Genomic DNA, 18,644 nt, shown 5'->3' on the forward strand with positions numbered 1-18,644 from the left:
ATTTCCCCAAGACACCTGACGAAGAATGGAGGGTATATCAGCCGAAACGTTGTGTTAACAACAAACAAGATGAGGACAAATATCCGTCAAATGTAAATAATGTAAATAATTCCTCATCTCTTAAATATAGAACTGTACACTTCGTTTATTCACTAATCCCTCCTTTATTCCAAGAACAAGCCACTCCAGAACTTTAGATTATGTATCTAAAGATATTGAGAACCTCTTAATAAAATTGGAAGCAATACTTCTAGAAATGTTATGGTCATATATACCTACATATAATAATTAAATTTTTTGTGAAACTAATTCTTAATTTTTTGAAATTATACCTCAACTCCATTTTTTTTTTTGAAGTTGCTAACAAACTGCCACTTAAAATTTTTACTTTTTTCTCTAGTCAAGAATAAAATAAAATTTTATGAGAATGAAGTTCAATACATCACCACTCCCTTCCTGAATTGCATAGTTATGTTCAATAATATCTAAAAACATTTTCCTTAAATGCTTGTTGCCAGTTAGCACTCAATCAAAGCCAATCAAGCATTCCAGTTGTGATCATTCCATCTTCTTGTAAATTGATTTGATGACTACATTAGCCAATGGGTCCTTTCTCTTTTTTCTAGATGGTAGGGTGTGGTTTAAGGATGACTTGGTTACAATTTTTAGAGGCTCCTCACACAATATTGGCACTGCCTTCACTCCAGGTCAGCTCTGATGGATCAGATCTATGATCGAAGATGTTCCAGCCATAATTATCCCAGATTTTTTCTTTTTCCAGACAGTGCATCTATGGCAACATTACCAAACATATTCTACTCCATTTAAAATGGTGTGGTTGAGGGAGATTTGGCTGCTATTTAGAGCAAGTTCAAAAGGTACATTTAGTTACACTCAATGTTTTAGTAAATGTTCATGACATAATTATCTATCTTTATCACTATTCATTTGTTACTAACTTAATTACCAACAAATCTATAAAAACTACCATATATTTGATTGCCTGCCTGCTGGAATATTGGAAAAATTTATTCTGCTTGTCAGGGTTGATCATGTATTTACATAAGAAAGACCCTCTTAAGAATGCAGGGTTGATCAAATTTTTTTTTGTTTTTTTAAGGTAGACCAGCAGTAGCCCATGTAACAGTTTCTCACTCTCTATGCCACCAATATAATCAAAGTGAAAGGTAAAGGCCAGTACAGTTTGGCACCAGTATTGTCACATGTGAACACAGATCAAATACTGCAAAATATTTTGTCCATTTAACAATTCTACTAACACACTATCTGGAACAAGTGCATTATTTTACTGACCAAGGAAGATGAAAGGAAAAGTTATCTCAGTGGAATTTGAACTCAGAAGTTGTAATGAATACTGCAAAGAATTTTGTCTAATAATTCTGCCGATGATAGTAGATATAGAAAAAATATAATATAATTTCTAGATAATTTCTTGTAACACATGCCGAGAAACATATCTATACAAGAAGCCTCAAGTCAACTGCAAGACAGTCTTGTATTTACAATCCTGTAACTTGAATTCACAAAAATAAGTAATTAACATATGTGGTAACTATTCTTGCTTAAGAAATATGCAAGAGGATAAGTGACTGGAGAGAGTGGAAGAAAACAAGGAATAATAAAAGATTGGCAGGTGTGATGACATTTTCAATCACCAAGGAAAAAGAACTTATTCATCAAGTTTTTGCAATTAGTAAACCTACCTTTATTATCATTAACAATACTTCTATTTAATTTACTCTTCTGTCCCACAAAACAGCATAAGTAATCAAGTATGAGGGTGCCTTTATGAGGTAACTCTATCAACAAAAAATGGCAGCCAAATATCTTTTAAATTATACCTTACTATCTTAAAAAATATGAGAACATATTGGATAATGTAGTACTAGAGATACTATGTATGATTAAAAGAAAAAAGATTTACATGGTCACAGCTGGAATGTGTTGAAACCGAGCCGAGTAGAGGCTAAACAGCATAAATATAAAAAAAAATAGTTGGTCAAGCAAAATAATATTTTCCCATAACTGGATGTGTTTTCATGGAAAACTAGAAATGGAAAACCTCACTTGTATGATGATGATGATGCCCATTTACAACCATCATGTGATGTCTAGAAAAGGGTACACACACAAACATATATAATGAGTTTCTTTAAGTTTCAGTCCACCAAACTCACTCACAAGACTGGTTGGCTTAGGGCTATAATAAAATACTTGTGTCCAAGGTGTCACACAGAGGGACTGAACCTAAAATCATATGGTTGGGAAGCAAACTTCTTAACCACACAGCTATGTTTGTACCTAAAAAATGTTAAAAATATTAACAGAGCAGAAAAAGTGGAACAAAATGAGTAAAGAACAAGGCAAAACAATCTTGAGATTTTAAATTACTTACAGCCCCAGCACCTCCAGCAATTGTTTCATAGTAACCAATGTCTTGGTCTCCAAACGTTATGTTGTTCATACAACCCTTGAAAGAATGAAAAAAATTTAATAAAAATATATGGATTGGCAACGAGTACAGTGAAAAATTCCGGGTACAGGTAGGGGTTCACCAAGGTTCAGTCCTCAGCCCCCTCCTATTTATCTTAGTCCTCCAGGCAATAACACAGGAATTCAAGACGGGATGCCCCTGGGAGCTCCTCTATGCTGATGACCTTGCCCTAATTGCTGACTCACTAACAGAACTAAATGAGAAGTTTCAGGTGTGGAAGCAAGGACTAGAATCGAAGAGCCTTAGAGTCAACCTAGCTAAAACCAAAGTCCTAATAAGTAGGAAGGTAGAAAAATCACAAACCCCTTCAGGTAGATGGCCCTGCTCGATCTGTAGAAAAGGCGTAGGTAGAAACTCTATAAGATGTACCCAGTGTAAGCTATGGACACATAAGAGGTGCAGCAATATCAAAGGAAGGCTAACTAGCAAGATAGTTTTTGTATGTAGCAGATGCTCAGGAGCAATAAACACTGAAAATGTGCAGAAAACAACCTTTGCTACACTCCAGGGAGAAAAACTAGAAGTAGTTGATAGCTTCCGCTACCTAGGTGACCAAATTTGTAGCGGTGAAGGGTGCACTGAAAGTGTAACTGCTAGAATAAGAATAACCTGGGCAAAGTTTAGAGAGCTCTTACCTCTGCTGGTGACAAAGGGCCTCTCACTCAGAGTAAAAGGCAGACTGTATGACGCATGTGTACGAACAGCGATGCTACATGGCAGTGAAACATGGACCGTGACTGCTGAGGACATGCGTAAGCTCGCAAGAAATGAAGCCAGTATGCTTTGATGGATGTGTAATGTCAGTGTGCATACTCAACAGAGTGAAAGTACCTTGAGAGAAAAGTTAGACATAAGAAGCATCAGATGTGGTGTGCAGGAGAGAGGATTGCGCTGGTATGGACATGTGGCAAGAATGGATGAAGATAGCTGTGTGAAAAGTGCCACACCCTAGCAGTTGAGGGAACCTGTGGAAGAGGTTGAGCCAGGAAAACCTGGGATAAGGTGGTGAAGCATGACCTTTGAACTTTAGGCCTCACCGAGGCAATGACCAGTGATCGGGACCTTTGGAAATATGCAGTATGTGAGAAGACCCGGCAAGGCAAGTGAGAGCATAATCTGTGACTTCTGCCAGTTCACTTATTCGTATCTTTACTTCACTGGATACTAAAAACTCTGCTTGCGAAGACCTGTTGAGGCAAGTGAATTTGCAATTTTGCAATTTGAAATTTGAAATCGAAATCGAAATCGAACCGAATCCGACAACTGGCACCCATGCCAACCTCTCCTTCATTGGATACTAAACTCTACTTGCGAAGACCTGTTGGGGCAAGTGAAATCGAAATTGTAATTAAACCATACTCAATGACTGGCACCTGCGCCAGTGGAGCACTAACAGCAGTGTCCAAGCGTGTTCAATGCCAGAGCAGCTGTCTGGCTTCCGTGCTAGTGGCCCATAAATAGCACCATTTGAGTGGAATCGTTACCAGTGTTGCCTTCTAGCACTTGTGCTGGTAGCACGTTAGAAAATCATTCGAGCGAGGTCATTGCCAGTGCCGCTGGACTGGCTTAAAAACACCATTTTGAGCGTAGCCGTTGCCAGTACCGTGTGACTGGCCCTTGTGCCGGTGGCACGTGAAAGCACCCACTTCACTCTCGGAGTGGTTAACGTTGGGAAGGGCATCCAGCTGTAGAAACTCTGCCAGATCAGATTGGAGCCTTGTGCAGCCTGCTGGCTTGCCAGTCCTCAGTCAAATCATCCAACCCATGCTAGCATGGAAAGCGGACATTAAACGAGGATGATGATGATGATGAAATGGATTCTGTCTTAAGTGGTATGTTAAGTCTTTTCATAACAAATGAAGCAAAGTTGTTTTGTTGTGTAACTGCATACAAACGTTTATAAACAGCACCAATATTTACAAGTGGAGAAACAATAGTATACTGCAGTGTACAAACAGTACAAATACCAGTCATGCAGTAGATGACTGGCATGAAACAACAATGTAGTAATAACAGCATCTGACAGTGTAAAAACTGCAGTAGATGAGTGTAGAAACACACACATGGCAGCTACACTACACTATAAAGACAAGAACTACAAATTTAATACAATACATATAATGATTGCAGTTACCTGAGAAGCAGCGCATATTTGAAAAGCTTTTAGGATGACATCTACAATTCTCTGGGAGGTGAGGACATTACCACCAACAACTGCAGCTGTTTCTGATGGGTCAAGAATACTACCTTTGGGTATGATTGTCTTCACTGGTACCAGGCAGCCCTGTAATGGTATTAAACAATTTGTAAAATATCACATGGGTTATAAGATAACACATCAGTTATGATAGCTTATCACATTGATGAGCAGGCAAACCATCTATCTAGGTAAAGATAGAAAGACATATAGATAAGCAGACATCCTGAGAAACAGAAACTGACAAACACATTATGAATAAAAACTAGTGAGAAAATTAGCATTATTATGCATTGGCAAAAATCACTTCTTGAATTCAGATAAGCTTGTAATAGAAATGGAAGTACTGATGACTGAGTAAGGTCATATGTTAGAAAACAGAACTATATACTCAGTGCTCCTATAAAGATTAAAAACATAATTTTCTATAATGAAGGGCTTTGCCTATAATGGTATATACAAACTTAACAGAATTTACAAACTGAGAGAAAGAGGGAGAGGGGTGAGAGAGAGAAATGGAAAGATTGAAAGTTAAACAGAGAGCTATATAGATAACTAGATGATTAGAATGACTGACAAATATTTTATTTGTAGTCTACAATGAGTGGATAGAAAACACACTTGGGCTTGATATATAAAATATGAAATATACATACATACATACATATGCACATCTAATATATAGGGATATATATAGAGAAACAAAAACTGAAAATATTCAGAAGATGAACATTTGTGTATAAGAATATAGATATTCATATATTTACAGAACAAATTTACATGGAGTACAAAAAATACAAAAAACTAAGAGGTGACGGCATGGTATTTTAGGTCTCACAGTTGTTTCTGGAATTACCTAATAGTTGTAATTACCTTGTAGTTGAAGTGTTGGGAGATGGAGTTTGCAAAAGGTCAATGATATGCAACCAGCGGTGAATGCATATAAACATTATCTTAAAGCTGGCTCCTGTCTTCTGAGTGGAAAGTTGGGCATCTGTAAGCGTGTGTGTGTGTGTACATTTCGTTTTTGGATGTGGTTTGCAAGATTCTTTATGTGAGTTTGTGTGTTGAAACATATTTTATTGTGTCTGGGGAGAGTCATTCTCCTTTAGTGCCTTATTATTTAACACACACACACTGGTAAAGTTTCCACTCATTTACTTATTTATTTCTCTTAAAATTTTCATTGCGTCTTGCAACCTTTTCAATAATCGTTGACTCTGTCCATTATCTGAGCTGCGTTTTTGTTTGTTTGTGCACATGTGTGTGGGTCAGTGTTTGTGCGCATACACATGTATGTATGTATGCATGTGTGAATGTATGTGTGTGTGCATATGTATATATGTATGTGTGTACATTTGTATGTATTCTGCATATTCATGTGTTTGTGTTTATATGTGTGTATGTGTTTGCATATGTGTGTATCTCTGTCTCTTTGTGTGTGCATGTCTGAGTGCGTGTGTGTGTGTATGGGTTTTGTAACTATGTACTGTGTCTGTATGTATGGAAGTGTATCTCCATATGTGTGGATGTGTGTCTCCTTATGTGAAGTGAAGTGTGTGTGTATATGGTCATGTGTTTCAATCTTCATTTGCATATGTGTGTGCTTGTCTCTTCATATTACCTATGTACCTACCCATTTGTATGTCTATCTTTTTACATTGATATCCATTTGCCTACAGACGTGTGTGCACACACACACACACACACACACACACACAAACATACATACATCTACATAACAGCCAACTTAATATTCTACCTGTATATAAATATAAACTGTGGATATGGTTGTATGATTACTTTGTATCTATATTTACTATTTAGTACTGGGGATGTTTCATTAATGAGGACATACTCTTGTATTTGTCTGAGGGTTGGGTCCTTTGGGTGCTTGGATAAAATGCAGATGTCAAGTTGACCCAGGCTGTCTTCATGTTGGTTCTTGGCATGTTATTAGAGTATGGAGGACTGATTTTTGTTGTCATATTGTCTCAAATGTTCATTTAGATTTTCTGCAATGCTCCTAGATGTCTCCCCATGTATGTCATGCTCACATCTTTCTAGCACCCCTGTATACTCGAACCCTATCTTTCTGATCATATCCAGAGAATTGCATGCAGTGCATGAAGTTCTGTACATGTTTTTTTCATTTCATAGGATTTGCATAGTGAATTGTCCTCCCTACGGACAAGTCAATAGACAGCCCACAGAACTATGTCCAGACCATGAGAGAAGTTGCACCACAAGAACATGAAAGAGTGGAAAAACCCCTCAATGCACACATGGGACATACTCAAACCTAAGAAACGGACTGCACACAATTTCCAAGCATCCAACAATGATGTTCCTACACTATATGGCTTACACAAAGACGATAAACCCCATATATTTCTTCCTTGTTGTTTGTCTCTGTTGTTGGAGCATCTTCCATAAGAACAAACTCACTTGAAGCCACATCTGTAGAAGTACATCAGCATAATACCATAAAACCATATCTCTGGAAGAAACTCCTGAACCAAAGGAAACATGCATACCGGAAGAGCATTCGATGCAACAATATAGCAAACACCTACCAGAACTGGCGAAGCAAAGACAGACCAATCCTGCCCAGAAAATTTCTTATTAAAGAAATAAGGAATGAATCGCTAGAAGAGACAAATATACGTGCGAATTTAGCTCTATGTCGATTGGAAACAGAAATTGCTCTTCTACAATTACGAAAAGTGAGACACGAAGAAAAAGTGAAGAATATTGACGCAATTATGTTTGCTGAAATTGCTGAGCAAAGCAACAATCAATATCATGAAAAACTGCAAAAACTATGGAAAGAAGACACAAAGCGGGAAGAAGAGAAATCCATAAAAATGTGGGAAAAACAACAAGAGTGGTTCACTAACTATGAAAAAAAAAACTATGGAGATAAATCCATTATGAAAACGAAACTGCAACAACAAAGAAATACGAAGAAATCGAAAACAAATATAGACACTAACCCTAGAAGAATCAAAATGAGATACCGAACCTCTAATTACCCCAAAATATACGTGGAAATGACCTCCATCTCACCCGAAGTACAGACTAAAAAACCATATCCAACAATACATAACACTGCAATTAACCAACAAATGAAATACAGAAGACAGCCATCAACCCATACGTCCAAACACCATAGATGGATAAATGAAAAGGAAAACAGACCTGAAAGACAAATAACATACAGACAACCACCAACTCGTAATAACATGTACCCCAGATGGATGAATACATGGGAAGAAGAACAAATAAAATACAGACAACACAGATACTATAATAGGAACAATAATCATGACAACTCAAGAAACACAAGATTTACAACCAAAATTCCCATATATCCTGAATGGGGAAGAAAAAAGCGTGAAAGATGGGAGGAAAAAACTAAACTTTTAACCAACGGAATTGGTATAAAAGACACGAACCATCCTCTTACCTACATGGAAATCAGAACACCCAGACAAGACAACGAAGACGTGGAAACACAATTCCTTTTTTAGGGAGGAAATACCAAAACCACGCACCGGACCCGATAATACACCAGAGTTAATTAACCACACACAACATATAGACCCGAAAATCATAAATTTATCAAATCGGAACCTCAACAACGATGAGATCAACCTCCTATTAAAAGGTTTAAAGTTTACCCCGACACCCACGCCCAACCTCATTGAACTGAAATCTGATATTGAACACTTCAACCGTCACCTCCGACTTATAGAATTCTTCAATCATAAAGACTTAAATGATGAATCAATAGTCCGAAAGAAATCCCACTTCACTCCCTACAAGGGAAAGGACAAATATTTGGATGCGTATATAGACACAATTTCAAAATTTCCCCTAAATACCCAGAGATGTAAACAAAACCTTTGTGAAAACGAAAAGAAAGCCTTACGAACACTAAAAAATGACAACACAATCATCCTAAAAGAAGCTGACAAGGGAGGGCAATAGTTATCATGGACAAAGACTATTATAAAGACAAAATATTAGAAATGTTAACAAACAAAACCTACTACAAGGAAGAACCAAGGCACTCAGAAAAAACAATAATAAATAAAATCAGAAGGCTAATAAATGAATTCCAAGATTCTTTCACTGACAAGGAAAAAGAGTATATATGCAACTTTGTTATCAAAGAGAGCAATTTTTACGGATTGCCTAAAATCTACAAAAGCTCCGAAATACAAAATGCCATAAATAAGCAGAAGAACCAATACGTAAAATTACTAAGACCTGCTGACCTCAAACTGAGGCCAATAATTGCTGGACCTCAAGCTCCAACACAACAGCTAAGTCACTTTCTTGATATACTCTTAAAACCTTTGTGCCCATTAATACCTCGCTATGTACGGGATGGCATAGATTTCATCCAACACATTCCCCCCACTGTTGCAGAAGGTACTATACTAGCAAGTTTTGATGTCACTAATCTCTATACCAATATACCTCACAGTTTCGGCCTAGAAGCAATCAAACACTGGGTAGAAAAACATAGAGAATGGATAAATGATCGCTTCAAGACTGACTTCATCACCAAGGCCACACATCTAGTGCTAGAGGAAAATACTTTTAAATTCGACAACAAAACATATCGGCAGATAAAGGGCACAGCTATGGGTACGCGATTTGCGCCCTCATATGCAAACTTAGTTATGGGATACTTAGAAGAAAAGCTCTATGAGGAAGTGGAAAAAACTTTTGACCAAGAATACAAAAAACATATCATTAAAAAATGGAAACGCTTCCTGGATGATTGTTTCACTTTTTGGGAAAAAATCAATTGAAGATCTAAATGTATTTAACAATATACTAAACACACTTCACCCTTCCATCAAATTCACAACAGAATCCAGTTGCAATGAACTACCATTCCTGGATATCCACATAAAAATACAAAACTGCACAGTCACAACAGACATATTTTACAAAAAAACCGATACACCCATCACACATCAAAAGAAACATCCCATACAGCATGGCCAGACGCATCTGTGCTATAGTAAGTGACCCTAAAATGTGTGAAACCAGACTCAACGAACTGAAAGTCTTCCTTACTATACAAAAATACCCCTTAGGCCTAATTAATGAAGGAATTAAAAAGGCGATGGAACTGAATATCACCCAACTACGGACACCAAAGGAAAAAGTTAATGAAAACATGATTCCATTCATTAACACATACAGTCCTGGAATAACTAACATATTCCACGTCATAAAATCGAACTTGCCTATACTCCTTCAAAGCCCTAAGATGAAAACTCTGATTGAAAAAAACACCTTACGGAATAGCAGACGCCAACCAAAAAACCTTAAAAAACACCTCACAAGGGCAGAATTCAGATCAGAGACTAAACCAGAATTCATAGTAAAAGAATGTGGTGATAGGAGATGTGGAACGTGTAACAATACCAACAACTACAAATACATAGAAAGTGGTTCCCACATAAAATTCAAGAACGGATCTATTTTCAAAATAAATGCAGATATGAACTGCAAAACACAAAATCTCATATACTGCATCACCTGTCCAAATTGTACAGAAAATTACATTGGAGAAACGAATAACTCACTCTGTCAACGTGCAAGAATTCACAGGCAACATATCCGACAAGAAGAACTAAGAATGATTCCATTGAGTAAACATCTGGAAATATGCGGAGACGGAAAGTTCAAAATCTTTCCCTTTTATAAATGTACACGGGACGATCCACAATACCGAAAGGCAATGGAACTTCTCTTCATAAAAAAATTTTCCCCAAAGTTAAATGTTTGAAAGAGAAAAAAGAAAAACAAGGAATACGTTTTGTATGTATATATATGTATATATGTGTGATATGATATTTTTACTAATTGATTTTACTAATTCGATTTTTCAAATTTACAAATATCATACTAATATACTCTCATGCAGAACTACACCTTACCAAAAATAAATAAATAAATGAATGTATAACAGGAATATATTCTAAATAGGACTTAAAGTATATAAAAAGAAAGGACAAAGAATATAAAAGGAAAGAACTAAAAGCAAAGAAAAAACAGGAAGACATTTTTTGTTTTCTTTATATTTTCTATTTATTATTCTTTATTTTTTCTTCTCTCTTCTTCCTTTTTTCTTTTCTTCCTTCTTCTACCATCCCTAGAAACCCTCTCAAAACAATACAGTAAGTAGTAAACAAGCTTTTACCCTTTTTTTTTGACACTCCTTAAAAAGACCATTTCAATACAATGGCCCTTCTCTCTCTCTTTTACCACATCCATCTCTCTATCTGTCTGACTATCAGTCTATCTATCTATCTCTCTATCTGCCTGTCTATCTATCTATCTGCTTATACATCTTCCATTGTCTCCAAAGCCTCACCCCAAAAAAACAAAAAAACAAAACAATGTTCTGTTATAAACAAAACCCCCCAAAAAACACCTGTTATATATAAATAAGCAAGATCTCTGTATCCTCACAGAATTATATTTGACAAGTTCGAAAGACAAACGAAAGCTAATATATGTATAAAATAAATGAAAGAAGTTATTCCAAAATTCTGACGACTTTGTTTTCAATATTTAATTCTGTACATCACACCTAACACTTTACACATATATATATATATATATATATATATATATATATATATACACACACACATACACACATTAAAATACGAATAGAAATAGCTTTTCTGATAATTTTTCTACTTTAATAATTAGATGTCTATAGGATATTAGGTGTTTACAAAAGGTGACTCTGACAGGAGTTTCTCACTTGTTTTGAAACTGACATTTTAGAGTTTGTTGCCCACTGTGTAAGTAAGGTAATTTAACTACAAGCATACACCTATATAAACATGCATACATGCATATACATATATATACACATAATATATATACACATATTATCTTTATCTTATGATATATATACACATAGATAAACATGCACACACACACACATATTTATATACATATACACACACACAGAAACAAAAAAAAAACATATATATGTATCCATGCACATATATTCATACATACATGCACATACACATATGTGTATATAAAAAAGGGGGAAAGGAGAATTAAGTAGATCAAGAGTAAAGAAATAAAATGTTTTGCTGATCATTTTGGAGTGAAATGGTGCCATAAAACTGTTAAGTGCAAACATACATACCGGCAAGTCACACATGTATTTATTATACAAGCATAGTGTACACACACAGAATATACACATTATTATAGAGATATATACTCATATATATATACACACACACACACAGATACATACATGCATAAAAAGAGCTAAATAAAAACAAAGACAAAAATACCATGAACAAAGTAAATACAGGGTGCAGACAGTATTTGAGGACAGATTTATGGTTTTAAAAAATAATAACAGAAAAAAAAACTGTATTTTTATAAAAATAACATAAACATAAAACTAAATTATCAATTTAATAACTTCATTCAATAAAACCACCATAAGCATCAATAACTGTTTCTACGTGGGGTTGAAATTGTTTACAAGCTCTGATTAAGTGGTTCTTGTTCATATCAGATGATGCAAACTATGGTGGCTTTCAAAGAATCTTTGGTGCTATGGGGATGTTCATTGACATTTTTCTCAACAATGCTCCAAACATAGTAGTCCAGTGGATTGAGATCTAGAGAATTAAGAGGCCAAATGTTGGTGATGATGTGACCATGCAAATTGTTGCCCATCCATTCTTGTATCACTTGAGCCTTGTGTGATGGTGCAGAATCTTGTTGAAAGACATAAGACCTTCCATTGCATACACTGTTGATCCAAAGCTTAAGAACTTTATCCAGAACCTCAATATACGCAGCAGCATTCACTCTAAGGCCTTGTGGAAAAAAGTGAGGAGGCATCACATGTCCTTCATTGCTAGCAACACCGAAAACCATAACATTTGCAGGAAATCTGGTGTGCATTACTCAGACCCTCAGAAGGGTCTGCACATAGCCATCTGTCATTTCTTCTGTTAGTTTTCTGGTCCTGGTCAAAGTTTTTCTCATCTGAGAAAAACTAAACCATACCAACTTCTGATGGATTTTTAAGTTTGTTCAAAAGTCTTTTGAATCTGATTAAATGATTTTCTTTTGTTTTTTTCTGACAGGAATTGACCTCTCCTCATCATGTAAGATTTGTATCTGATGTCTTCATGCACAACATTTCTGATTGTTTTTTCTGACACATGAAATTGTTTTGCAACTGACTTCATGGATTTTCCTGGATTGTCTTCAATGTTTTGCTTAACTTCCTGAATAAATTCAGGTGTCCTGATAGAATCAGAGTATTTGGAATGTTTTTTACATTTTGATACAATATGCTTCCATCTTTCCATCTTCTTTCTCACACCAAATCTTGCAGACAAAAGATCTTGCAACTTTCAGAAAACAAGTAATTTCTAAATCACCAAGCTTAGCCACAATCACAACATGCCTTTTCATTTCATTAGTTAGCATAGGGCCTGTTATTGTTATTTTCTGAAATAGAAATTCAATAAAAATTAGTCAAATAAAATAATGACTAAAAATGCATGTCCTCAAATACCATCCGCACCCTGTAGACTTGTCTCAAAACACTAAGATAGCCTAACAGAGAATGAGGTCAAATATTTAACCATCTTTGAAGTAAAGACTAGTAACTTCTGTGGACTACCTTTAATTTTAATCCATAAATCGAAAGAAATTCAAGACAAAATAAAAGGGAAAATACATGTTGAAATTCCAAAACCTGCAGACTTGAAACTACATCCATTTATTGCAGGACTAACATCAAGTACACAATGCCTAAGCACCCTAATAGATATAGATTTAAAACCTTTATGCAAATGGTGCCAAGATTTGTCTGGAATGATATAGACTTTTTAAATTACATACCTGAAAATGTCCACCAGGAACAATTCTCATTAGTTTTAATGTAACTATTTTATACACCAATAATCCACCGGACTTAGGAATTGAAACCATGAATTTCTGGTTGACAAACATCCAAACTATATCAAGGAAAGATTCATCCAAATTTTTATTTTATTAGGATTGCAATTAAAACTTGAAAGCCATCACTTCTCTGACAATAACTTATTTACAAATAAAAGGAATAGTGATGGTGACGAAAGTAGTCCTTACATATGCAACACTTGTAATGGGTTTTTTTTTTTTAGAAGACAAACTCTATTCCAAACTACTATAGACATTTAACCAACAATTTTCCATTTACATAAAAAACAATTGGAAACAATATTTAGATGATTGTTTTATATTTTGGAACAAAATTATGAAGACCTAAATATCTTTCACTCACTTTAAATAAACTACATGCCTCGATAAAATTTAATATAGAATGGTACATGAAGGAACTACCATTTTTGGACATACTTCTAATTAAATAAGATAACAGCATTAAAACACATTTTTCTATAAACCCAGGGACACACACCAATATTTAAATTCTAATTCCTCCCATCCCTCCCATATAAAAAGAAACAAACCCTTTAATATGGCAAAACGAGCTTGCACTATAGTAATAAATACAGCATTAAGGGATAAAAGGTTACAAGAATTAAGAATATTTCTAGAAAAACAAAAATATCCTACTTGACTTATTGACTCAGCTATTACCAAAGTGAAAATAGAATTGATCTCATAAACATTCCCTTCATCATCACTGCCATAGTCCAAGAAACCATGATATTCTCAGTACTGCTAAAAGATGTTTCACAATTCTTCAACGGTTATGAAAAATGAACAAACTAATGACAGAATTAGAAATAATAAATAGCAGACACCAAGCACCCAACCTAGAAAAGCTTTTAACTAAAGCAAGATTTACAACAAATAAATCAATAAAGGGAGTTCAAAAATGTGGCGGCACTTGTGGAACATGTGACTACATTGAAGAAGGAGAACAAATTATCTTTAAAAACAACAATATTTTATAAATCAACGCAAATACGAATTGCAAATCCAGAAATCTGATTTACTGTGTCCCTTGCCTGGAATGCAAAGAATACTACATTGGGTAAACAGGTACTGGATTATATGAAAGTGTGAGAGTACATAAGCAACAAATTCATGACCCCTCCATTAGAAATACAACTTGTAATGAACATTTTGAAAAATGTGGGAAAAGAAAATTCAAAATATTCCTATTTTTAAAAATATGGACCTAGCTAGAGGTAAGAGCAAGAAAAGGAGGGAGAGAGAGTGATCAAGAATGAGGGCAGGAACAGGTTTGTTACTGTAGAGGAGGTACATGATTACTCAGCCAGAGCAAGAGAAAAAAGAGAGAATAGGAGACAGTATGAGTAGGAGAAGGATAGCAGCAAGTGTCAGAGTATACCCGCAAGGAACAGGGATCAGGGCATAGATGGGATGGTAGAATAAAGAAGAGAGAAACGAATGGTGGCAGGTGTAAATACAGATGAAAACCAAACTAAAAATAATACTTAAGCTACAGAAATTACTATCACAACAGTCCATATGAAAACATCAACCAAACACTGTCTGAGTAATCAAAGCCATGTATTCTTATATGATTATGCACTCTTTTGTAGCCATTTTTTTATATATCCACACAGTAGTATGTAGATATCATCATCATCCTCATCACTGTTGTTAAATGGTGATGATGATGATGATAATGATGATACTTCCTTGATAGGCTGCTTTATCTGTCCCCTGCTGTTTTATGTGGAATGCAAAGTTGTTGATTATTTGCGTAACAGGGTAAATGTATATAACTGGAGCTTTAACATTGATTGTTGTATTTATTGTGGGAAACTGATGAAGTGAAATGCATGTCTACTTAATGTTTCTACAATTATATAATTATTTTGGCATTTTGAAGAAATGAGTGTATGTCCTATAAAGTATTGAATACCATATCTGTTTCTGTTTTCTGTTTATTATTATTATTATTTCTATTACTATACTGAGGTGGATGCCCCACATCACATTACATTGGATACTGGGAGTGTGAACCCACTACTGAGCCTGGATTTAAGTTGTGTCACACTTTACTATGCCTCTAGGCACAGGCATGGCTGTGTGGTAAGAAGCTCCCTTCCCAACCACGTAGTTCTGGGTTCAGTCCCACTACATGGCACCTTGGACAAGTGTCTTCTATTATAGCCTCAGGCTGACCAAAGTTTTGTGACCGGATTTGGTAGATAGAAACTGAAAGAAGCCCGAGTGTATGTGTGTGCATATATATATATATCATCATCATCATCATCATCGTTTAACGTCCGCTTTCCATGCTAGCATGGGTTGGACGATTTGATTGAGGACTGGTGAAACCGGATGGCAACACCAGGCTCCAATCTAATTTGGCAGAGTTTCTTCAGCTGGATGCCCTTCCTAACGCCAACCACTCAGAGAGTGTAGTGGGTGCTTTTACGTGTCACCCGCACGAAAACGGCCACGCTCGAAATGGTGTCTTTTATGTGCCACCCGCACAAGAGCCAGTCCAGGGGCACTGGCAATGATCTCGCTCGAAAACCCTACAAAGGCCAGTCAGGCGGTACTGGCAACGGTCACGCTCAAGATGGTACATCTTATGTGCCACCCGCACAAGAGCCAGTCCAGGGGCACTGGCAATGATCTCGCTCGAAAACCCTACAAAGGCCAGTCAGGCGGTACTGGCAACGGTCACGCTCAAGATGGTACATCTTATGTGCCACCCGCACAAGAGCCAGTCCAGGGGCACTGGCAATGATCTCACTTGGCTTGCTGGGTCTTCTCACGCACAGCACATTTCCAAAGGTCTTGGTCAGTAGTCATCGCCTCGGTGAGGCCCAACGTTCGAAGGTCTTGCCTCACCACCTCAGCCCAGTATGTATATATGTATATATCTATGTATGTGTGTGTGTCTTTGTGTTTGTGTCTGTCCCGGCATCACTGCTTGACAACTGGAGTTGGTGTGTTTACATCTCTATAACTTAATGGTTTAGTAAAAGAGACCAATAGAATATGTACTAGGCTTCAAAAAATAAGTCCTGAGGTTGATTTGTTTGGCTAAAACCCTTCAAGGCTGCAGTCAAATGACTGAAACAAGTAAAAGAATAAAAGAATACACGTATATACATTAATACATGCCTCTCTCTCTCTCTCTATATATATATATATATAAGATAATAATATAGATTTAATCAAAAGATTAAATGTGGTACTTAAAATGTTTGAGGCACCAGAATTTGGTAGGATGAAAATGAAAACCAATGAATCACAAGAAGAAAACCATTTTAAGAAACTATTTAGAAGTAGAAGAAATCTACCTCCAAACCCGTTATTAGAAAACTTTGAAAAGGACTTACTGAACTTTATTGCTAATATCAAGTTTAAGAAGCACCCTCTAAGAAAAAACTCGCACCTAAGGAAACTGAAAGATTTTATCAAATCTATTCAAAGCAAACCAGGTATTTTGGTCCCGGCGGATAAAACCGGAAATTTATATAGAATGGATTATACTACCTACAAAAAACTAATTATGAAGGAACTTAACAGCAAATATAAAATAACTTCTAAAAAAACATTATCAGACATCAATTTAAAAATCCAAAAAATTATGACAGAATATAATCTAACTGATAGAACTGAACCTGTTGCACCCTGTGAACCAAAAATTAATCTAAAAGACCATAAGAAAAACTTTCACGTAAATACTACTGTTAGACTCATTTGCCCAACTAGATCTGATATTGGTAGATTAAGTAAACTTATTTTAGATAATATTATACCGTTCATTATTCCTAACCTTACTCTTAAATTATGGATTAATACAGATGAAGCTCTTAATTGGTTTAACTCTATTGACAACAATAATAATTTTTCCTTCATCCAATTCGACATCAACAATTACTATTCTAGCATTTCTCCTATACTCCTTAAAAAAGCTCTCATATTTGCTAAAAATAGATCCCTAATTACTAGAGAACAAATTGACATAATACTTTTAGCTAGAAAAACCATCATTGAATTCGAAGATAAGCTCTGGACCAGATCTGACACCCCTGATAACTTTGATATCCCAATGGGATCGAGTGATTCGGCTGAAATAACAAATTTGGTTGGAGCATATCTTTTATATTGCCTAAATAGGGAAATTCCTGAACTCCAAGGAGGCCTTTATAGAGATGATGCATTATTTATCATACCCACCAACAACAAATCAACCATAGAGAGAATGAGAAAGAATATTAGAAAATTCTTTAAAAGCTTTAACCTTAGCATTACTTTTGAATATGGTACTAAAATCGTTAACTTTCTTGATACCACTCTTAATATTAGCTCTAAATTGCACTATCCTTATAGAAAAGAAAATGAAGTCACTAAATATGTAAATAGATCATCGAATCACCCCCCCCCCCAAATATTTTAAAATCTATTGTAAAAAACATTTCTGATAGATTAACTAAACTGTCCTCAAACCATGACATCTTTAAATCCAATTCTCATTACTACAGTGAAGCTTTATCGAGAGCGGGCTATGACCAAAAAATTTCTTTCCTTATTCCTAAATCTATTAAATGTGATAGTAACAATAATGATAATGATACTAATAATGATAATCTAATTATCCTAAATAATGTTACCAATAATAAAAATTTAATTATCGTAAATAATGGTAAGAAAAGACCTACTAATAATAACCTATCCTGCTTAAACAATAGGAATAAAAATGTAATACAACCTGATAAATACCTACACAACCATATTAACACCAATAAAAATACCTAGCTTAAGAAATTATAATAATGACCATAAAAATAAAAATAGGAAAATTACTTTACATAACAAAATAGATCCTATTAAGAAAACTACCAATGATAATAGAAACAATAATATAACCCCAAATATTTATGATAACCACAAACCCCC

General features: G+C 35.4%; 1 protein-coding gene across 3 annotated transcripts in view; it reads right to left on the minus strand.

Annotated features, from left to right (window-relative positions):
- The window catches only part of LOC106867745 (5-oxoprolinase), a 267,840-nt gene that overhangs the window by 30,510 nt on the left and 218,686 nt on the right, over window positions 1–18,644 (minus strand). For all 3 annotated transcript variants that reach the window (XR_008266373.2, XM_089338272.1, XM_052975150.2), the window contains 2 exons: window positions 4,650–4,799; window positions 2,417–2,491 (listed from right to left, as the gene is read on the minus strand). Coding sequence is in view for 2 of the 3 variants with exons in the window: in XM_089338272.1 (XP_089194398.1) it covers window positions 2,417–2,491; window positions 4,650–4,799 (225 nt within the window). In the remaining variant the exon portion in view is untranslated. The remainder of the gene's footprint in view (window positions 1–2,416; window positions 2,492–4,649; window positions 4,800–18,644) is intronic.

This window comes from Octopus bimaculoides, chromosome 20 (genome assembly GCF_046866305.1).
Source record: "Octopus bimaculoides isolate indiv1 chromosome 20, ASM4686630v1, whole genome shotgun sequence".
NCBI classification, from domain to species: Eukaryota; Metazoa; Mollusca; class Cephalopoda; order Octopoda; family Octopodidae; genus Octopus; species Octopus bimaculoides.